The 24,171-nt window shown below is 34.2% G+C and overlaps 1 protein-coding gene across 2 annotated transcripts in view; it reads left to right on the top strand.

The window, feature by feature from the left end:
* Positions 1-24,171, top strand: part of RBMS3 (RNA binding motif single stranded interacting protein 3) — a 3,568,139-nt gene that overhangs the window by 1,511,481 nt on the left and 2,032,487 nt on the right. For both annotated transcript variants that reach the window (XM_044066764.1, XM_044066763.1), the window contains exon 3: positions 6,353-6,411. In XM_044066764.1, the coding sequence (XP_043922699.1) occupies positions 6,353-6,411 (59 nt within the window). The remainder of the gene's footprint in view (positions 1-6,352; positions 6,412-24,171) is intronic.

Genomic DNA, 24,171 nt, shown 5'->3' with positions numbered 1-24,171 from the left:
GGGCCTGTCCAAGCACTGGCACAGACCGATCCATCAATTGAGCCTTTTCTTGGAGAAGGTGATTGATAAGTTCCAGAATGTGGACAAAGGTGACTATCTACACAACTTACATTTCTACTGAGAGGGTTGTCTAAGCTTTATGAAACTCAGCACTCCTCCTGCTGTATTAGAAGTCTGAAGCATGAAGCCCAGCTGATGCACAGTGCCATCAGAGTCATTCTCCTGATTAATTTATCAGGCACTGGCAAAGGCAAGAACTTTTAAAGCTTGAGGTTCTTCTTCAGGTGCAAAAGAAACCTCTTCCTCATTTGAGGTTATTCCACCCCAAGGAGAAGATATATAAAACAAAAGATGGCACATAAAAATGGGAAAATGAGTGCAAAGCAATCTTACTTAACCAAGTAAGCTTTTGCCAAATAAAGTACACTGTGGAAATTAAGCATATGTACCTTTAAAGACTTAGAACTGAGTCAGTAGCAGCAACTGTGCAACAGGCATGTGACCTTTTAAAGAATAGCAACTTCATTTTGTGCCTTATATAACAGCACAGGTTTTATGCTAAATGTGAAGGATCAACAATAAAACATGAATAAATGCAAGTAAAACTTAGTAAGGAGTATTTTAGAAGACTTAAATTAATCCTGAAAACAGTGTTGACATTTAGGAACAAAGTTCAAGGTATAAACCAATATGCTCTTCCTGCCTAGTTTACAGTTTTGGAGTGAATGACTGGCCCCAAATGTGTTGGATAGATTAGACAGGAAAACAAGAAGGATGCTTCATGCTCATTGAATAATTTATAAAAATCACTGCATACCAAGATTATAGATTTCCCATTCTGAAGGAGGTATGGGCCTTCTTGAAATTGATTACATGTATAGATCTGCAATCATGGGACTGCATACATATCTGCTGTCCTCACAAGACCCAAACATACTGAAAGTTTTGAAACATGAGAAGAATAAATGTAAGATGACTTCCCTGCTTAGTCTAGCAAAAGCATATCGGTGTCATGTGGGAATGGAAATCAAACCAGAAGTAGATAAAAATCTGGCAGCAACTGAATGTGCCAAAAAAAAAATAAAAGAATATAAGGTGAAGGATCAGATAAGAAGGCAAGAAATGTGGAAAATATATAAATATAGTTGCAAGTACAGAAAACTCCTGGAACAACCTCATGTTGATCAGGATCGAATGCAGGGATGGTTAAGGAGAGGCAAATTCAAACCAAAAGATGAAAGGTTAATATTGGTGACCCAAGATAGGAGACTACATACACACTGGCTTACAAAGTCTATTGAACATGTGGGAGAATCATAGAAATGTAGGTTTTGAAAAACAGAATTGGAAACAGTTGCACACCTTGTTGCTGGTTGTGACACACTAATGGCAGAAAGACTGTATACTGAAAGGCATAATAATGCGGATTGTGCAAACATTATAACAGTGAAGTAGCTGAAAAATACTGGAAACATGAGCCACAAAGCATCATAGAAAATGATGAAGTCTGCATCACACGGGATCACCCATTACCAGCAGCTCAAATGATTGGTGTCAGAAAACCAGATATAGTTGTCCATGAAAAGAAGACAAAAGTAGCATTGATCTTTAAAATCGCTACAGCCAGTGACTACAGTGTCTTGCATATAGAGAGACACAAAGTCATAAAATATCAGGATTTGCAGTCAGAAATGAGAGTAATATGGAAGAAAGATACCCAGACAGTTCCAGTAGTAGTAGTAGGAGCAAAGGGTCTTATAAAAAATAATCTACAGTTGTATTTAGCTATGATACCAGTGCATGCAACTCAACACTAATTGCAGGAGTCATTACTGGGCACATTGCTGGTGCCACGAAGAGCACTTCTGACTAACATCAAAAATTGAAACAATACTAATTTCATGAAGTTTAATTATACTTTGACATAGGAATGGGATCCATTCCTGTCATGCTATTAGAAACCTAAAAGACTTGACAAATTAAATAAAAAACATACTATGCACCTGCTGCTTATATTCCATTAAGAAAGTACTGTTATATTAGTAAACTTGCCATAAATGTAGTTGATCAAGTAGGTTTCATATTGCAGTCCTCACACTTGACACATCCGGCATGCAGGCAGCCTGACTCCCAGAGCCCAACTTGGCTTATGCCATTGCACGAAACATGTAAATAAACTGGAGGCACAAAGGGTGTATCAGCCAACATTGCAGTTCTTTACAGCTCTATAAAATGCTTTTTTTTTTTTTTTTTGTGTCTTTGCCCATGCTGCATACAAATCATCACCCTTACTGACTGCAAACTAGCAGACTCTCTATTGGTCAATTAGCCATTCCCTACAAAGTCAGAGCCAATTGAATGGGACCATCACCCAGACAGCCATCAGGGTTGGTTCAAATATTTGTTCAAATATTTATCTTTTTCTCCCCAGCGCTAATGTGCATGCACAAAGCAAAGTGGAAGTGAATAGGGCATGTAATCTCTGCAGATTACATGCTTAAAAGCAGGCCCGCCTCTACATCACAACATAAGCAGCTGCCTCTAAAGTCTCCACCAAGAATATTACATAGTCCTGTGTGCCTCTGAGTGCAAGCAAACCTTACCCTCCACTTGAGAGATGAAAGCAGGTTATGACCCATCAATCTAACCCATGCCTTGGTCTTCCAGTGCCAGTCACTAATCAAAACCAAGTCACATGGGCCAAGGTCAGAGGGCAGTCCCTCTGCACCACAGTGCCAGGTGCACAGCCCATCACATGGGCCACAGTCAGAGTGCACTCCCTCTGCACCACAGAGCCAGGTGCACAGGCTGTCACATGGGCCACAATCAGAGGGCACTCCCTCTGTACCAGAGAGCCAGGTGCACAGGCTGTCACATGGGCCACAATCAGAGGGCACTCCCTCTGTACCACAGAGCTAGGTGCATAGCCCTTTAAAATGTAACTGTGGATTGGTTTGCCAATAATCATTGGTGAAATCAGACATGTTCCTCTTTTGAAGTAAAAAGAAAAGTAGCTTTGCTTAAAGGAATAGAATGGGTCCAAATATAATCAAGCTGATTTAAAACATATGTTATAGGAACATAAATTTTCTCAAAGCAGTTGGTATATTTTGTCACAAAGACTCAAAAAAATGAAAAGTGATGAAAATCATCATTCTTCCAGTCAGTGATTATTAAATGCCTCATTAATTTCTCTTTGTTTGTCTTCATCTGTAGCTGGTCTAGTAACATACTATAGTACCAGAAGTAGCACTACTAGGGAAAGGTCACCACACAAATTGATACATTTTCAGAAGAATCAGGATTATCAATTTTTCTGGTAATTTTCAAACTATATTATGAAACATATCCTGGGATTCACAAATAAATCCCTACACAGTTACTTAGAGCAGCAGCCAAATGGTATAGTGTTTGTGATCAAGGAGCATGTGTTTCAGTGACATGTTAGTCTCATTATTGACAAATTGCATATCTCACAATTTTGTGGAGTTACTGCTAACATTATTAGCGCTTTCCTGTGGTAAACACTTCTGGGGGCCCATGCATTGCATTGGCAAGGTACCCCCTCATTCACTCTCCCACACTCATGCACACATTCAAACACACACACACACACACACACACACACACACACACACACACACACACACACACACGTACACATCTCCACTACTCTTAGGTGTCCACTAGTTTACATACAGCCTCTGCTGTAGCCTCTCAGTATTTCCCTATCCAAGTAAATCACTCATGATTTAAGTCAGTCATTCAGAAAGCAATGCCAGATATTAGAGGTTCTTTCTTATTATTGTTCACAAAATGCATGGTGATACTAGACCTGTAGCTCTTATTATTTGAGATTTTTCCCCAGTGTTATCTAATGTTCCTCCCAGCTTTGTGTGGGTCTTTATTATGTGTATTTAGTGGTATGTCAGAGCCCCCCCCCCCCCACACACAATTATGGACACAACCTCACCCCTCTTAACTATCCCTAGTTTTACAGAATAATCCTGATTTTTGCCTCTTCTACCAGTCCTTCTCTAGTAATTCACAGACTGTTACTGTCAGTCTGTAATGTCAGACATTAGTTTCATATGTGTTATTGTCCAGAAAAAAGCAAACTGCCTATCCTTTCAACTCCCAGGTGCCATAGAACTTAAACCTTTTTTAAGTTAAAGAGCTGCTTTCTATACCAAGGGTTCAGAATTTGAAGCACTTTTTTCACCTTATTTTTTTGTTTCTTTGTTTAAGTGTCTTAGGGTAATGTTTAAATGCTTTGTCTAATGTTTAGTCTTGGTGTACAGGACTAAAGCTCTGCTTTGTTAAAACTATGTTTCCTTGTACCAAGGGCACAGCATTAAGGCTTATTTTCTCTTTGTATTCTTTAAATAAATTTGGATACTTGAAATCATATTGCTTGATTCTAATGTTAGGACAGAGAGCTGAAGTTCTGGTTTCTACCCTGTAACTAGGCTTTAGGGGGTCAAAGATATAATTTTTAAGTGACTTACAGTAATATTTCAGATGATTAGGGTCCACACCCACCTGTTCGTCTTTCTTGCTGCAAAATTGTTGTTCCATAAACTGTGTATGCAACTGTATGGTAATATTTTAAGCATACCCATGTTTTTAGTATTTATTCCCTGCCTATACATTGTTGTGTTGACAAACTCTTGTTCTGTTATTTCTAATCATGACTGCACAGTAACATTTCAAGGGTACCCTGGTGTCTAGTGTTTCCCCCTAGGTATATATCTTTCATGCTGCAAAACTGCCTATTGACTGTGTGGTAATATTTCAAGTGTATCCCTGGTGTGTAGTGTTCTCCACCTGTCAACATGTCTTATGCTATAAAACTGTTATTTTATTAATGTTCTAAGTGACTTTGGGGAAATAGTTAAATATCTCTGGTGCTTATTGTTCCACACACCCAATTTTGTATGATTTGCTTGTTAGTTTAGAGGTGTGACAGTCCCCTCCCCCACCCACAGTCACATTCACATATTAATACAAAGAAAAACAGACACACACATACCCTACCTGTACTGTAACAAACCCTCCTGTGACCACTCAGGCAGCCATACAGTCTCAAACACACACACACACACACACACACACACACACACACACACACACACACACACACACACACACATGCAAAACACTCACCTGAAACCACTCATCCCTTTGTATTCACTTATACCTGCAGCCACATCCATAGATGTATCCACACATACAACCCATCCCACCACTACCTATATGCTAAACACTCCTGCACATTCCAGTAACAAGATCTCAACCTTTGGATGAAATGGCTGAATAAGAATGTTTTGCCAAGTTTTTTAACTTGGCCAGCCAAGCTAACTTACATAGCTGTGTCACCCTCTGAATCACTCAGCTATGTGAATGACCTTCCCCAGTGTTACAGATCAATTTATTCTGATAAGAATGGAGAAATGTGATGGATATTTTCTAATCTTTTTTTTCATGTTTTAGCAATAGGTGCTGTTTTCTTATTTATTTATTTATTTATCTATCTATCTATCTATCTATCTATCTATCTATCTATCTATCTATCCAGCTATCTAGCATCCATCTATCTATCTATCTATCTATCTATCTATCTATCTATCTATCTATCATCTATCTATCATCTATCTATCTATCTTTCTATTTATGGATTTATTTATTTTGCTATTACTTGCATTTGTCACATTTCATATGGTTTTATTTGGTCTTTATTTAATAAAAAATTCATATATTAAACAAAGGCTTGTTCTAATTTACAAGAAATAAATCCAGTAAGGAAACTGCAATTATGAACATAGCTTGTGATAAAAATACTTCATTTGAACTGTTTTATTTGAAACGATGGTTTATCGTTTATATTACTGCTTTCTTACATCACTGAGATAAATTACAGAACAACACTTAAGACTAAAACTTGGTGAATTTGCATTGCATTTGTTTGCACATCATTCTCTCCATTTTATTTTCCTTACTATTTTTTAAGCTGTTAATACCATGTTTCATTTTAGATTTTTTATTTGGTCTGTAGTGTTGAAAACAATGTTTTCTGGTGATATTGGGAATGCCATCATTATTTAAAATATAAATATCAGTCTGAGTGTAGTCAAGGTACGAACAGAAATTTTGTGCAGCATATTACCATTTTATGGAAGTCAATACTTTTCTGTCAAGCAATTAGGAATGAAGGAAGCAAAATGCACAGTATGGTTTTGTTTTTGCTTGCTGTCAATCTTCATTTATTCTCTCTTTATACCACAGTTAAGTGTTTTAAAAATCATTGAAAAAAACCTTCAACTAAACATATTAAACATTTTTTGTCTCCTAGGTATGGAAAAATTGTATCCACAAAGGCAATTCTAGATAAAAATACAAATCAGTGTAAAGGTATGTCTGCTTTTTGTTTTATAAATGTCTCACCACCACATGCTTTTCTTATGTTCATTATGAACATGCTTAAAAAATATTCTGCAGACCTGTATATGTATTTTAACAATGACAATAATGAATCTTTCAAGTCACACAACAGTTTCTGCAGCTAGAAATTTTTTTGCTTGCTCCTTCAACAATATGTTAAGCAGTGCACACTTTTTTTTTACTTGGATAAGAACCTTGTGTTTATTCTAGGATCATTTTAAGTGATGCAAAATTTATTGGTTAAAATTATTGATATAAATTGTTTGGAGATCACTTTGTAATTTGCTGACATTTTGCTGCATAGACCTCAATCCTTTCAATTGAATTTTTTGGTGTACATAAGGAAAACTATATCAAGTTCCTCAAACTTCTGTGTCAAACTAAATTTGCAGTCAATAGAAAATAATCATATAAGCATCTTTAGTATTTGTTTTATAACTTAAGACTAATTTTAAATGCCAGATTGTTGCTTTTTATACTTTAGAACTTTTTTATATTGTGGCTTTATTTTAGAGATTTAATTTTTAAACTTCCTTAAATGTCTGTGTTAGTATATATTTAAGAATATATTAATGATACATAAATCATTTATTGCATTCTGCATAGTCTTACTTTTGGAAGATTAGGATGATCTCAATAAATTGTTGCAGTGATGCCAGTTACAATTGATTGATTTTCAGAGGAAAATCTAGAAAGTGAATTATTTAGGACATGTTTATTATAGTTCCTAAATTGAAGGTACAAGATATCATTAGTCTTTATCAGTGAAGGGCTAATATTATGAAAATTTCATACTGACCCTAATTTTGTTAATATAATTTTAAGTGTATTGTTGTTGCTCATGTGACTTTTGACCATTTGTTTTACATTGTTTTTGCTTACAATGTCATGGCAGTTGGAGATAATTATTTCAGGCACATTTATTTACTGGGGGGTGTCAGAATTCATGTAATTGAAATCTGTTGTTAGAATTGCATTTCCTTTATTTTAACTGAAATTAATCCAAGATGTCTTTGAGTTAATTTATTGTTGATTGGTAATAAAAAAATAAAAAAAAAAAAAAAAACAGAAAGCCACAGCAGAAACAAAATAAATGAATGGGCATTAACATTCATTATTTAACCACTTTCATCTTACAAGACTTCAGAAGCATTAATAAGAGAAACTAATACAACCATTTGCACATTTAGTTATTCAATAAGATCTTAAAACCATTTAAAAAATTAATGTTAAAATAACAAGAACTATTTAAAAAACTTGTAAAAACACTTATAAAACTTATAAGAATCAATTACTGACTTTTAATCTTGCTTCTCTCAAAAATACTTTATATTAACCATATCAAATTATATCTGCCTGCTTTAAGTTTAATTTGCTTTTGGACTCTTACATTTCAAACCTATTTTTAAACTGCCTCCCCTTAATTGTAATGGGACTTGCCCTAAAACTGAAAAAAAGATACTTATTACATACTTTAGAGTACTTAGATAAAAGATTTATTTTATCATTTACTTTAATTGAATACAAATATTCCTTTATTCTGTTTTCTGAAGTTCTGGTAGTCAAACTAATGTAAGCTAACCCTTTACAGCTGCATGTAAACCTCCTAGGAACTATAGTGGTTTGATCAACATGTTTCAATAAAATGTAGGGCACTTCATAAATAAACCTACAAACTGCGCAAGTCCCACATTTACATGTTCCTTTATTTTTATCACTAAAAGGTAAAGGGATCGTGGTTCTATCCTTCTATCCTTCTGTAATAATGATTTAAAGCTGATTTGTGGGACTTCTTGGATAAGGCACATGAATTTAATCAAACTTATGAATACAAAGAAGAAAATACTTGTATGGTTACAAGAGACATCTGTTCTTTATTCACTAGCATTCCTCAAAATATTGGGGTAGAGTGCATTAGATCTTTCATGACAAAATATACTGAAATATCTAATGAAATTATTTTATTTTATTGTTCCTTACTAGAGATTTTATTGGAAAATAATTATTTTTTTTTGCTCAATAAAAAGTGTTATAGACACATCAAAATGGTAGCAATTGGGGTCTGCTGTGGCCCCTGCTTTTGCTAATTTGGTGTTAGGATGGTGAAAACCCTATAGTTTGACTTCCAATCTTATTTGTAGCAAGATTTCTATGGAAGATTTGTGGATGATTTGTTTTTTATCATTAATGGAACCTATGATGAATGTAAGCTAATTCATTGAATATCTCAATGTACACTCTAAGTTTTTGAAGTTTTCTTTAAGAGAGATATGTTTAAAAGTTAATTTCTTGGATGTCATCATAGAATGGGACAAACTTAATAAGAAACTTGAAAGTTACAGTATTGAAAGAGCACATGTTCTAATAGTTATTTACACTATAGAAGCAATCATACATATTTTATGAAAAAGAATATTCCCAGAGGACAACTTATGAAAGCATCTAGGATGACTACAAATGACAATAAATTTGCTGAAGAAGTTAAATTTATAACCTTCTTATTTATTTAGAGAGGTTATAATAGAGATATCCTTTTAAATGCAGCTGAGGAAGTAATCTCCAAAAGAAAGACTCTTTCTGAGCCTATTTTGGTTAAGCCTTTAGCTAAGAGTCAAGAAAATGACAAAATGTGCAATAGGTTGTCTTCTGTGGATAAAAACATATGCTTGCTTTTTGGTTATGTTAGTTGATAGTTATTAGTACCAACTGGAAAACATTAGAAGGAAACAGTGATTTGGTTAAATAGGCAGCTACCCTAGGTTTGTTTATAAAAAATAACAGTTTTAAATCATTTTTACAGAAGGATAGTACCAAGATCCCACTACCTTTTAGTGATAAAAGGGGGATGTACAAATGTGGGATTTGTGCAGCTTGTAGGTTTATTTATGAGTCGCCCTACATTTTATTGGAACATGTTGATCAAACTCTTGCAGCTCCTGGGAGGTTTACATGCAAGTCTAAAAGGTTAGCTTACATTAGTTTTTGTTAGGGTTGCAATGCATTTTATGTAGGGATAACTACCATAACTTTAGAAAAAAGAATAAAGGAATATTTGCATTCAATTAAAATGAATTATGAAAGAAATGCTTTGTCTAAGCACTATAAACTATATAAGAAATACAACAAAGTTTTATTTTCAGTTTTAGAGGAAGTCTATTAGATTTAATGGGAGGCAGTTATAAAAAATAGAGTTGAAATAAAAGAAGCCATATGGAAAATTAAACTTAAGCCAGACGGATATCCTGGATTAAATGATATGGTTAATATAAAGTGTGTTTTGAGAAAAAAGATGAAAAGTCAGTGGGTGATCATTGCAGGTTTTAACAGGTTTTTATTTTTACATTTTTAAATAGTTTTTATTATATTAATCTCATTAATTCCTTAATTGGTTTTAACATCTTATTGGATCATTAAATGTATAAATGATTGTATTGGTTTGTGTTATAAATGTTTCTGAAGAAGTCTTGTAAGACAAAAGTGGTTAAATAAAGATTTTTGATGCTCATTCATTTAGTTTGTTCTTCTGCTCTTTTTTGTGTATTTTTATTACCTAGTTGATTTTATTACCACTTTTCAGTATGGTTATATATCAATGTAACAGTTATTGCCATGTATTGTGAACATGATGTGTGACAATTTTAATTTTGTTTGGTGTCCTGAAACCTAGCATTCTTTTCTGGGAAATATGCAGACATCTCTACCTAATCTATTGGGTGCCAATGATGGTAGGTGGTATTCTCTGAATATTTGTGGCATGTATTTTATGTTGCTAAATTTTGCATCAGATGCTGCAAATTTCAGTATCTTGAAGGTAGAGGAAAATATGTTATTAATGCTTATTGCATTTAATGAAGCTGCCATCATCCCTCTGACTTTGGCTGCTTGTCAGTTCTATCAGATTATGAATTTGTGAAAGTCTGAAAAAGAGACTGCAGGTGCAGACAATTTGTAATTAGTATGCACACTTTCTCTGGGGGTTAGACATGCAGTCCATTAGATGCAAAGCAGTCTTAATATCATCATGTCCATCTAATTTAACATGTAGTATATCTCCAGTCTATAATGAGATGTTTTTAGAAAGGATTTCAAAAGAAGTATGTTGTGTCTGTACTATGGCGCAATGTAATAGGATTGCTATCTGTCATTTTTTTCTTGCTGTATGTTAGTACCAGATGACATAACTATATAATTTTAGAACTCAACTGAAATTTTATCAATTTGTGAGGACTTCAGAGAGTCCCACCATACCCTGCTGCAGTTCTAAAAAATACAGACCATCTTGTTATATTTTTACTAGAAGACAAATAACAACTATGTTGTTTTTACATCATAATATTTTTAGCCAAGCTATGTCTCTTATTTTTGTCATTGAAAGATCAGTAGACGCTTTATAGTGATCAATTATTTAAATAATATATCTCCATTTGTAATCTCAAAGTCACTCATAATAAACATTTCTGAGTTTATCACAATACTATGTCTGCCTTGGAGATTTATGTGAAAGAAAAAAGGACAGCACTACTGAAACAATACTGTGAATAAAATGAAACACTAATGAAGGAGTCAAAACTTTTTAATGAAGTCACACAATCCACAATATATTTGAAGATATAGCAGGTCTGACGAAGTTCAGTATAATTTGAATGAAAGCTCTTGTGTTACATTTTTATAGTTTTTATATCTTCAAATATATTGTGGATTGTGTGACTTCATTACAAATTTTTGACTCATTCATTAGTGGTACATTTTATTCACAGCATCGTTTCAGTAGTGATGTTCTTTTTTCTTACATTGGTTTGTTTATGTTCTCAGTTTTTCTTGGAAATTTCTGCACCAGGTCAGATTATATTGTTAATCCCAGATTCTGTGAACAGCTGTGACATTTGACAGATTTTATGGACTGTGTATATAATGTCAAGAGCAGAGGAGGTTATGTCATGTTTTATGTGACTATAAGTCTCTAATTAAGTTATGCTTTATACTTTTAATGCATATTTGAAGTTTGTGGGGATGTATTTTTCAGAGTTTTAATGTAAGTAAGTGTTGGTATTTGCATAGTCTCATTAATGAGACATATTATGAAGAGTTGTACCTGAAATTTTCATATGTATATATATATATATATATATATATATATATATATATATATATATATATATATTTCAGTGACAAGTACAAGAAGAAATAATTAATTTTCAGTAAGAGTGTTGCAATCTGTAACCTTCCTAAGGTATACATATCAGTAATGATTTTGAAAATAAGCTCACATATGAGGTTTGGAACAGATCGATTTGTCCTGGGACATCTTCAAGTGGGGTTAGATAAATAGAGTAGCAGGAACTAAGAAGACGGGGGGGATAGGGTTAAATGGGAAGGATGGATGAATAGGAGGAAATGAGGTAAATGTAGGGAGGGTCTTAAAGGGTTTTAGGCAAGGGTAACTGGGATAGAAGACACATTTTGTTTTTTGAAGGGGACCAGGACAAAGGGTCTCCATTGATTTGCTTGACATGCACTTCATTTTATATAGGTTCATAGGTTCATAGGTTCGTACTAGGCTATCTGCCCTAGGGCATTTATAAGCCTAGCCAGAGTGTGTGTGGCTTTCATCACCCCTTAGGATGAGAATACTATGCCCTTTTAGGGTTTAGTTTACTGTGCCTCTGTCTAGTAGTGACACAGAGATGACCCCTGGGGTAAACCTACGATCTCCCATCCACTCGTCGAGATTTCTCTTGAATAGAGTCAGTGAGGGGCTCTGCCTAACATGGACAGGAAAATTGTGGGATGCATTTATTAGTTTATTGAGGCCTATAAGTTGATGAAATTATTAATATATTGTTCGTATAAACAACAACACAGTTTATATTAAATATAAAATTATATTCAGTGTATAGGAAAGCTTAGGAATTATTAACATTTGCTGCTAATTAGTAAATAATTGTTCTTTACTACTGAGATAATTTGTTTTGCTCTAAAATACAGTAACTCAAGACCAATAAAAATTATTAAAAATAGCAACAATAACAACAATTATTTTGCATGTACTAACATTTAGTTAAGGACAATTTTTCAAAACACCTATATCCATGAGATTATTAACATAGTTGTGTACTACCCTGTTTCTTTAAATGATGTTGAAATATAGGCAGAGACAGTACTTATGTAATTAAACAATGTGCATTATAGGAATTTACCAGTCAGAGTACCACCTGCTGTAAATGTTTTTTTTAATGTTTCTGGTAGCAGGGAATTATGTAACTAGTCCTAACTGTCTCACAATGAACCCTCGTTTTTATGTTACAGGAAAGCAACAAGTCGATCATTAACTCATATACTTCTTTTGACAGCTGTTCTATTCTATTCTATTCTGTGTTGTAATCCATAACTCACTTTAGTCTTAACATGTTTTCTTTTTTCTTTTTAAACTATGCATGTGCAATAAGGAAACTGCAGTTTTGGCTGGATCCTGAAACCTTTATTATCTTTAAGTAAAGAGATAATAAAAAGTGCTGGCACTTTTATAACTTTCCTCCCAGTTACTCATTATGAGTGATATGTTTCTGATGGGAAGTATAGTGTAGATCTATATATGTAATACTTTGTGTACTGTAGATGTAAGTCAGAATGCTAATGACCAGGGTATAAGATGTTCTAATAGTCAATGCAAAAAGAAACCAATGGGTACATTATTTCAGCAAATTATTTAAGAAGCATATGCTTAATAAGTGACTTAGTCTTTGTTTTAGTCACTTGCTTCTCTTTCTAACATTAGATTCCAGTCTAATAAGACTTAGAATAGGTGCAAAAGATTTAATATGGGAGTATGAAAAACTTAAGCATATTAGAAAACTAGAAAACAAATTATTAAATCAATCAAATGTGTGAATGACAAAGCTCAGACAAGATGGATGATACCAGTCTAGATGATGTTAGCAGTTTTCTTATATCTGACTACAGTAGCTGGGAAATAAATCAACTGAAGTGGCTTAGTTTGGTCATCCGAACATGCCAGTATGTTACTTATTTGTATGATGTTTGTAACTGAAAAAAAATAGTATCCTTGCTTGTCATGCATAAAATGCTGCATGCCATTGTATTAAATTATTTTTACACTATTGTGATACAAAGTACACTGTACTGAAATGTTTGGAATTAGATAAGAGATAAATAGGAATATACCCTCCTCCCACTTTTGTTATTTATATGCAGCTATATCTCTAAATACCTTATATTTTGAGGTATGTTACTTCAATAAAGGGTGTAGATTATTTGTAAAGTCATTTTTACCAGTATTCCATGTCAGTACATTTCAAGTGAAGTTTTGACTAAGATTATTAATGTAAATGCTATGAAAGAATGGTAACCAGTCTTCCATTGTTGGGACATTTTTAATGTACGTTGCTCCACAATATATTTGCTTGCTATACTTATGAGAAGATAAAGCAAATTATGCTGCTGTTTTGGAATCTTTAAGGTATTAGTGCAAACAAAAATAAATATCAAACACAAATCCCCTGAATCTGGATAAAGTAACCAACAATAAAAGTATAATGTTCCAAAAAAGCCACCAACTCGTTGGAATACACACGGCAAAACAACACTTTAATAAAAAATAGTAAAAATATATAAAACATGTGAGCGCTTTCACAGAGTCCACTCTGCTTCCTCAGACATACTAGAGTAACTGCTGCTCTTGTTTAAATAATGATACATCTGTGTCAAATCCAATCAGTTGACAGTTCTTGAAATAAAAATGAAAAAGACATACACTATATAAACAATCAAATCATATAAATAATGGACTAAAATGTATGTAAAAAACTGTAAAAGCTTGCTCTTTAGACTTAGTGTTAAAACTGTAGAATATATGTATAGATGTTAAAAGATGTGACTAAACATAATAATCAATGTTTCAAAGCCCTGTTCCTGAGAAAAGGTTTCAGTGAAACCTTACTATTTAGTCCAGGTGGTCTGTCAGCCTGAAATCTAATTATCCATTCTTGTTCTGAGGCTTCAGTCTTATTGTTCATGTTCCCACCTCTTTAATATTCTTGTATAATGTGTAACACTAGAAATTTGAAGGTGTGTGTGGCTCCCTCCTTTATAACATGCATTGCTAACGCACTTGTCTCTTTTTTATTTTTAATGTCCCTTACTAACTTCTTGTAGCACAACTGTCTTTTTAAAGACATGTTCTAGGACTCTATCTTTGAGCAGCTGATTAGTTTTGCCTACATAGTAGGCTGGGCATTTTGTACAAAGACCAAAATATACAACATTCTTACTATGACAGTCTGTATAAAAGTGTGTATCAATGCTGAACTTTCTAGTCGGGTGTGTATACTGCCCCCATCCAAATATGAAGGGGCAGGTTGTACACCTTCTACACAGAAAGGTACTTGCCTATAAGACTTTGCATAGTGGTCTCCATCTAACTTCTGGTAGCACAACTGTCTTTTTAATGACATGTTGTTTTTAAAGGTAAAAGATGGTGTATCCCCTATAACACCTTCTAGTTCATCCACATTTAACAGTATGCCCCAATTATTTTTAATTATATCACAGACTGTACTGATATTACTTGCAAATGTTAATGGAATACATAATACATCATGCTGCAGATTCCTGGTTACTGTGGTACTGGTGGCATAGTTACTTTGGTTATCCTGGTTGGTTCTCGTCCTATCATAATAGGGCTTGTACCTCTCTCTTCTCTCATTCCAAGCCACTTTAATCTGTTTGTCTATATCTTTGGCTTTATATCCCCTTTCAATAAATTCATGTTTTAACAGGGTAAGTGCCTGAGACAAATTATCATCATCATTATATAGCCTCATGCATCTAACTATCTGTCCTTTGATCACATTGGTTTTAGTGTAGTTAGGATGCATACTACTACTATGTAGGACATTGTCCTTTCTAATGGGTTTCCTATACATGGAGGTATGAACATAATTGAGTGTGTCTCTTGTAACCTTTACATCTAAAAACTCTATTTCTCTATTTGAGTATTTGTATGTGAAATTCAAAAAGGGAGTAATGGTATTAATGAAATTTAAAAATTGCTGCAAATTATCTTTGTTATCATGCCACAACAGAAAAATATCATCAACAAAACACTTGTACTATATAATAGACTTAGCAAAAACGTTGCCTGTCAAAATATTCTCAGTTTCCCATTGTACAAGTGCTAGGTTGGCGTAGCTATTGGCATAGGCAGTGCCCATAGCCACGCCACCCTTCTGTATATAAAACTTATCGCCAAATACAAAGGTATTATTTTCTAGAATGATCTCAAGTAGGGTACACATGAGTCGAATTTTGGTATTTTCTATCCCTTTTCTATTGAGTAGCTCACTTACATTATCTATACCCCAGGAATGGGGAATAAGTGTAAAAAGGGACTCTGTGTCGAGAGTAACAAGCCAACATTGGTCATCTATACCCTCCAAATGTACACTTAGGTCTCTCAAAAAATCTTTAGTGTCCAATAAGAAAGTAGTACATTCCTTAAGTATAGGATGCCGGTTTTTCTCAACATATATTGACAGTGGTTCTGTCGCCCACCCCCGACTAGATACTATAGGTTGCATGGGTGGACTTTCCAAGTTTTTATACATAATTGGAGTCACTGGGTACTCTATATTGAAGTATTCAAACAGTGACTCAGAAGTCATGTCTGTTATTAACATATCAAACAAAAAAACTTGCAGTCTATCTGTAATGGCTTTAACATGAGTTGTAGAAATCTCACAATACGTATCGGTGTTACTTAAATGTGCTAACATACTTGCAATATATTCGTCTCTATCTAAAATAACAATTCCTCCACCTTTATCTGCTGGGTGTATTTCAACACTTTTAAACATTTTAAGTTGTTTAACGCTTGCTATTCACATTTAGATAAATTATAAAAAACATGTTTTATATATGTTTACTATTTTTTATTAAAGTGTTGTTTTGCTGTGTGTATTCCAACGAGTTGGTGGCTTTTTTGAAACAAAAATGAATGCCTGGACAGAGAGAAATTATCTAAGGTGCTTGCATAAAATATAATTGGGTCTATATTACCATATCAAATGGTAATAATCCCGAACGCTGATATTAGCGAAAACGCAGGTAAACAAACTTGTTTTTTTGGGGTCGAGGTACAGTGAGGATTGGAATATTTGCCCTTTCCTCACTGTAGTGCGACCTCAGAGTTGGAATATATATTTAGCGGCAAGTTCATTTACCTGCATTTTTGCTAATATCAGCATTTGGGATTATTACCGTGCGATATGGTAATATAGACCCAATATAATTCTATGGTTATGCACACAAAGAAAATAACTTCAAGCTCATTGCTAAAGTGTTGACACTATCTACAATAGTCATTCTGCAGTAACTTTTACCTTCCTCAATATGCATTTCATTGTTCTTGTAATCTGACATCAAAAGCTGTATTGCAAATATTTTTTTTAATTTCTAACAAGTAGAATGCTCTTGAATATTTTTATGCTGACAACTATAAAGCATATGACATTTTACTTATAAAGCCACTTTTGAATGAAGATGCCACTGCCAAATTTTGTGCAGTCATACATTCAAAAGCTGAAGTTATCTTTCTCTGTCTCCAATGTAAATATTTGTCTACTTTAAATACCTGTTGAAAATCTGCATTTTGCTGTATTTATTTGATGTACTAACTGTCCCTTTGAGTCATGCCTGAAAAAGGATTTTTGACTAGCCCACCTACCTGGTCATCAAATGACAAAAAAAACCCAACAAAAAAAACAAAACATATGGGAACAAACTTATAAAATGCATGCGACCACATACCATTTAAATGACTTTAAAATCTCCAACAAATACAGTTTACTTAAGAGCGTAGTCTACTATGGAGAAATCATCATAAATAAAATATCGAATATGGATATGTACAAATTTTTGAAATATTTAAAGGGTGAGACATTTGACCTGTTGTGTTTTATCAGTTTGTATTTTTTTTTTTCAAAATAAATTTAAAATATTGATTATTAGGGTTGCTATTAACCTTCATAAGAAGATCATTCATTATTATACAATGACTGGCCATTAACATTCGAAAATGAGCATGCTGATTGGTTAGCCCAACTAGCATGCCCATTGTAAACTGAACATATACAAATGGAAAAAGGTCCGGTCACCTGGACTTTCTTCCATTAATATATGCTATAACATTTTAAGTTTTCTTCACCATAAAAAAAAAAAAAAAAAGAAAGAAATAATAAAATTAGAAATCTGGACAGTCCATATAGTGTGTAATAATTCTATGGGATCTTAGGGGAAAAAACCTTATCTAGCATTTTAGTTGATAATGATGCTCTTAATGAGTCTGCTGAAAGTAATGGATGTTCTATAGAGCAGTCAGTCCCATTTGCTGTGCCGATTCTGATGAGGTACATTTCATTTTCTATTTTATTAACTGGAAAGTGTTATAATAACTGACAAATCTGCTTTTGTGAATGGTTTTTCTGTTCCTGTTCTGTAGTGTTTTCCTCCCAGACCCTTTACATATTACAGAACTCCAGCAAAACTGCACATTTTAAGTGCACACTTTTTGTACTATAGGCTTTCACTAGTACTGATAGGTTCCAATGTTATTTTGTAGAGATAAAAGAGACATGATGGAAAAAATACTAGGAAAATCAGGCATATTATTCAAAACTAAAGAAACAAACGTGATTTCCTTATATTTTCTCCATCTTGTTTCAATTGTACCTCTAAAGAATTTCAATCTTTAAAAAAAAAAAAGGAGCAAAGGAGATCTTCCTTTCTCTGTTGCTCCTGTCCAAAGCACTGCTGTACTGCATACACATGGGAATGTAAGTCCTATATGCATGTGCAGTACATAAAAAAAACAGCAGGATATCTAACAAAAGCAGAAGAATACCACGGCACTGTTAAACAAAGACATTATTTAAGAAAAGTAAGTATTTTTTTCTTAAATAATATTATTTTATAATAGCAATAACTGACTCCTGGTGTGGTATATTGAAGATTTATCCATACCAACCTTGGGTAAATCTTCAATATACCACATCCACATCATTGGTTATTGCTATAATGATGGATAACTGTTTGAGCTATATTGTTTTGATTGTTTTTAATCATGACTGCTAAAATTTATGATATACCGGACATATGTTGTTACAGTACACAATCACCTGTGATCAGGACTTGCACTTTGTGTATGTCAATTAAAATATTATCATTAATATTAATAGTTTGCCCTGAGTTAAGCATTTATATAATATATGCACTAACCTAAATAATAATTTTTAGATCACCATTAACTTATCAAAATCTGTGTGATGTCAGATGGCATCTTTAGCTGCTAGATGAAATGAAAATAAGGAGCACTAAGCTAAGTGCAGAGATTTTATATGGCAAGGTTGTAGTTATATGGGCTGGTTACTATAATAACTACTGATGGGATGTGCAAGTGGTATGTAGATGGAAGTTCAGTTTTCGGTTTTGAATTGAAATTGTGTGATTTCCTTTTGGCCATATGATTCTTTCCATGGAGATCTGGTTTTATTGTCTATCCGAAACAGTGCTGGCTTAAAAGATGCATTTTGAGAATAGATAGAATAACAAGGAAGCACAATTTTCCTTGTTTCTCCATATATCTCATAATATCTGATGCTGGTGTTCAACCCCTGGATTAAGGGAACTATAATAATTATATAAGAAGCTGCTTTCTGCTATTGTTTAACTAGCAGTGAAGGTAGATCAAATGAAGGCATTAAGAGAACATAAAAATACTAATAGATGGACATTACTTTTAATGGTAAATCTCTGCTGAAACCAAATGATAAATAAAACAAATTTTATACTGTAACATAATATTTGTAATTGAATGTTTAATTTTTCTGTGAATTATCCTTTTTAGGAATTTACATACTCAGATATTGACATGATGACAGGTTCCAACTAAGTAAAAATGTAAAATGTAAAAGATATTGATTTTGTGTATTAAAACTTTAAGCCAGGAATGCTAAAAAAACTGTGGAATGTATCAAGCCGTGTTGAAATAGAATTCTTAGAGTTGGGACAAATATCAATATATCAGGTAATATTGAGGTTTATTTAAAATAGTATGAGACTAGAAGTTCTTCTGGAGATGGCACATAAATTCCTCCCACCCGGAACCCTTCTTTAGGCATTTTCAAGATGGTCTCACTATCCCAGTCTATCTTTCTGTCATCCCTGCCACTTAATACAGTTTGGTACCAAATGGTGGTCATTTGACAATTTAGGATGGTTCTTAACTTGATTATTTAGAACATGTGGATTCAGCTGTGATGGCATAACTGCAGCATCAGCCTGCAATACTCTGGTGTTTGGGCCAATGCACTTATAAGCATTGGGTTTGTATTAGTTGAGCGAAAGTCAATTTATGCGAATACGTAAACGTCGACATGTATTATGCAAAATGGACTTATAGCGAAAGTACAAAACCGCGATTTTAGAAATGTCGAATTACCATGGTTGGCCCGTCTGTGGAACAGCTGTATAAGGTAAGTGCTGGATAGTTACGGACTTTAGGGTTAGGGTGCGGGTTAAGGTAAGAGCATAGATAGGTTATGTATGTTAGATTTAGTGTAGGGTTAGCCGTAGGGTTTTGTTAAATGTATGTATGTGGATTATTTATTTTGTTTGTGTAAATTTTCGCAGGGAAAGTGTGCGGTAGTTACGGACCTTAGGGTTAGGGAGGGGTTAAGGATAGTGCGTAGATAGTTGTGTATGTGGGGTTTAGTGTAGGGTTAGAAGTAGTGTTTTGTTAAATGTATGTATGTGGATTATTTATTTTGTTTGGATATATGTATGTAGGGCAAGTGTGCGGTAGATACAGACCTTAGGGTTAGGGAGGGGTTAAGGATAGTGCATAGATAGTTGTGTAAGTGGGGTTTAGTGTAGGGTTAGAAGTAGGGTGTTTGTGCTTTACTTTAGGGTTAGAAGTAGGGTTTGGTTAGTGTATATATGTGATTTATTTATTTTGTTTGGGTAGGTAGCATGTAGCGGGTGGTGGGGTTGGCCGAGTATGACAGTTCGACATTTAAAATTTTGCGGTTTAGTGCGTTTGGGATATCCGCGGTTCGCGCAATAGGTGTCGGGTTTTAGTATTCACTTAATAGTATTTTTGGTCTCGTAATATAGACCCATGAGCAGCCTTGTGTTTAAGCAAGATATCTGTTCTGGACAATATATTGCTAATGCAAAAGTCTCTAAGCAATTCAAAACCTGAGTTCATCATCTAGTATGTCACTGCTCCCAATAATACACATTTTGTATCGCCGTGATTCTCCACATAAGTGTTAAAGTCTCATATTAGTAATATGGATTCCTCGTGCTATGTGGTGTAGGCCTTCACCCACGGTTTCCAAGGTGGTGGTTATGTACTAACAACTATATGTACATATGCATGAACAACAGATAGTTTTCCTTTCTACAACTTCCAGCAACTTGAAATGAAACTCACATTTACTGGCACAAATGCCTCCTGCATAGTTTCACATTTTGGGTGATTATGAGTATCCCTACATCCACCTAGGGCTTTTGTTGATGATTAGCTCCAAAGCAGGAACGTTTAAAGAAACAGACTTTCTATGAAGTACTAGAAAGAAGGTCTCTGTGTTTGACTTAGTTGCGAACAAATTAGGGAGGCTATAATTGCAACTGTCACCAAAACTAATCTTTGTTTAACCAGGTCATAGGTCAAATCTTGGGTGCATAGAGCTTACTTTTATTAAATAAATAAATAAAACATTATTCAAGTGTTAGCACTATACAAAATGTGCTATATTGCTTCAAATAGGTAATCTGATGACTTTTGTATCATCATGAATTTATTCTTTATTAGTATATTTAATTTTTGCTGACGTGCTAAATATACCGAAGTTGTTAGTATTAACATGCTTAATTTCTACAACACATTTTAACATTACTTCTTGACCATAATCAAATGATTGTCTCTTATATGGCGATTTGAGATAAATAGCAATGATGGCTTAGTAAAAGCTACTTCTGCAACCATGAATATTCAGGTAAACAACATTATGTCTGGGATTTGTAAACATTTATATCCCAATAAAATAGGGCGCAAGTCTTTTATACTTAAATGTGTTACACAGTAGTCTGTGTAGTTTGAAAAAAGGTTCACAGAATTACCTATCAATGACCATAAAATAGCTCAATATTTTTGAATTGGATTACTCCTTATACATTTTCATATAATATGGAAGAAAAAGCAGAGATACCTTTACTTTGCAGTCAGATCCTATACTATATCCTTCATAAAAGGAGCACTGTTGCCCTTTGTCCAGCTCTGTTCCATGTTTTTTGAATTATATTCAGCATTGTATTGTGGGTACATCTGTGATAAGATTCCACCTCCTTTGAAAGCATTTTTTTCAGTTTATGTTGGAACATCTAATGTTGCAATGTCTGATAGCACATGTCCATAGCACTGGAACATTGCAACATCGGATGTTCCAATGTTGCAATGTCTGATAGCACATGTCCATAGCACTGGAACTATTCTCCCCCAGCTTCCTTGCTCCATTTCTTGTAAACTTCTACCATTAGGGCTGTACAATAGTTGAGAAAATATGCAGTACTGTGGTAGCTCAATATTATGCAACCAGAATATGCAACCAGCAAAGCGCAGGAACTGCAGTACATTACTAGGCATGCTATTTGTATCTAATAAAGCATATTAACTGCAGGTACATTACTAGACATGCTACATAATCTTCTTCTTCTTTCGGCTTTTCCCGGTTAGGGGTCATCACACCGGATCACCTGTTCACTCATGATTGGCAGTGGAGTTTTATGGTGTCGAGTTGCCATCCCGGCGTCCAACCTAAAGTGCAGGAAATGCAAATACATTGCTAGGCATACTACCTAATAAAGTGCAGCAACTGCAAATACATTACTAGGCATGGTATCTAATAAAGCACAGGAACTGCAAGTAAATTGCCAGGCATGCTAATTGCTAACTAAATTGTGCAATTAACCATGTTTAGTAAATGTGCTTAAATTGTTAGAATATTCTGGCACAATACTCTATAAAGTACAGTTAGATATTAATAGTCAGCGATATACTGATGGGCATTTCATTTTTTTCATAAACATGAGATACAAGAGCACAAGACAAAACTGCATGATGGAAATCTCATTCAAAAACACTGAAATATAAATGATTATGCTTAAATGCAGAATACTGCATAACAGAGCATGTTGCCATGGCTAATTACAGTTCAGAAGACAATGAGTATTTCTCTTTCTTCCGTGAAGGCAATATGGTAACATTGCAACAGAGCTGGAAAACTGAAGCCTTGCTTTTAGTTTTTCACTGAAGGTTTTCAGATATTTTGAGCAGATCATTGCACCCTACTACATCTTAAGAATATTAGCACTGTAAGTGGTTTGCCAAATTTCATATCTGTATCATGACTTTGACACAACAAGCGCACATGTGAGTGTGTGTGTGTGTGTGTGTGTGTGTGTGTGTGTGTGTGTGTGTGTGTGTGTGTGTGTGTGTGTGTGTGTGTGTGTGTGTGTGTGTGATGTGTATGTGTTTGTATGTCTGTGTGTGTGCATAAACATTCAAAGTGCAGCTATAAATGAAAGGAAAACCATCATGAATCAATGAACCCATCCAGTATTCTGCTAGCATTTACTGTAAAGAACTGAAATGCACTCAGTGGATGAACACTGTGAGTGAACTGAATAAATAATGGATTGGTCCCAGTGCGTTTTACCTCATTGTGAAGGAATGTGTGACAGTTAATCTGCCAACACATAATATGCTGCAGCATTTCTTGGAGTGTGAATTATTGTCATCTACATCTGTTATTGCAAATTGTTTAGTTACACTGAAGTGTGCCGGCAGCTTCTGCCAACACTTCATTGGAGCAGATTGGTAGCCACTGTTTTATGCTAAGTGAGTAACATCTCTGGCATATCTTTTCAAGAGACTAATTGATTTACTTAGCAAAGGTTTAAGCAGAGCATTTCAAAAGTCAAACACAGACAAATCTCAAATTGCCTTACAAAATTATACAGCTTACTGCAGCTATGATAGAAACGACGATACAGCCAAAAGCAAAAGGAACAATTTCTAAGATACCAACACACTTACACAAAACACACTTTATTGACTGAAAAAAATTCTGTTAGATTTTTCCCCACATTCATTTTACAGCATTTTGGTGGTGACTGCTTTGCAAAACATTTACTAAGTGTAATGTATTCTAGGAGCATTGCATATATAAAACTGTCTCGCTGTGAAAGTTACAAATCGCCATACTATATATATATATATATATATATATATATATATATATATATATATATATATAGATTGATTGATAGATATAGATAGATATAGATATATTGTCCTGTCTATCTAAAGTACTTGAAAAATCTGCTCACATGCAGTTATCATCTATATAACGGAGAACACTTTCCACAAAACAGCATTGACTTAAGCTAGGCCACAGCACAGGAAAACATTACTAACTTTCATAAACTATGTTCATGAGAGACAAAATGAAAGTGAAATGAAATTGTAGACCTATCCAAAGCATTCCATACATTTTCACATCCCATACTATTACCTTAGCTGCAAAACTCAGTGTGTACATTAGGCAGATGAGGTGTCCACTCCTCAGAAATGTCAGATATACCACAAGTTCC

The sequence above is a fragment of the Protopterus annectens genome, chromosome 3.part1, assembly GCF_019279795.1.
Source record: "Protopterus annectens isolate FY-2018-M chromosome 3.part1, PAN1.0, whole genome shotgun sequence".
Lineage (NCBI taxonomy): Eukaryota > Metazoa > Chordata > Ceratodontiformes > Protopteridae > Protopterus > Protopterus annectens.
This window is presented reverse-complemented; position numbering and strand designations above follow the sequence as displayed.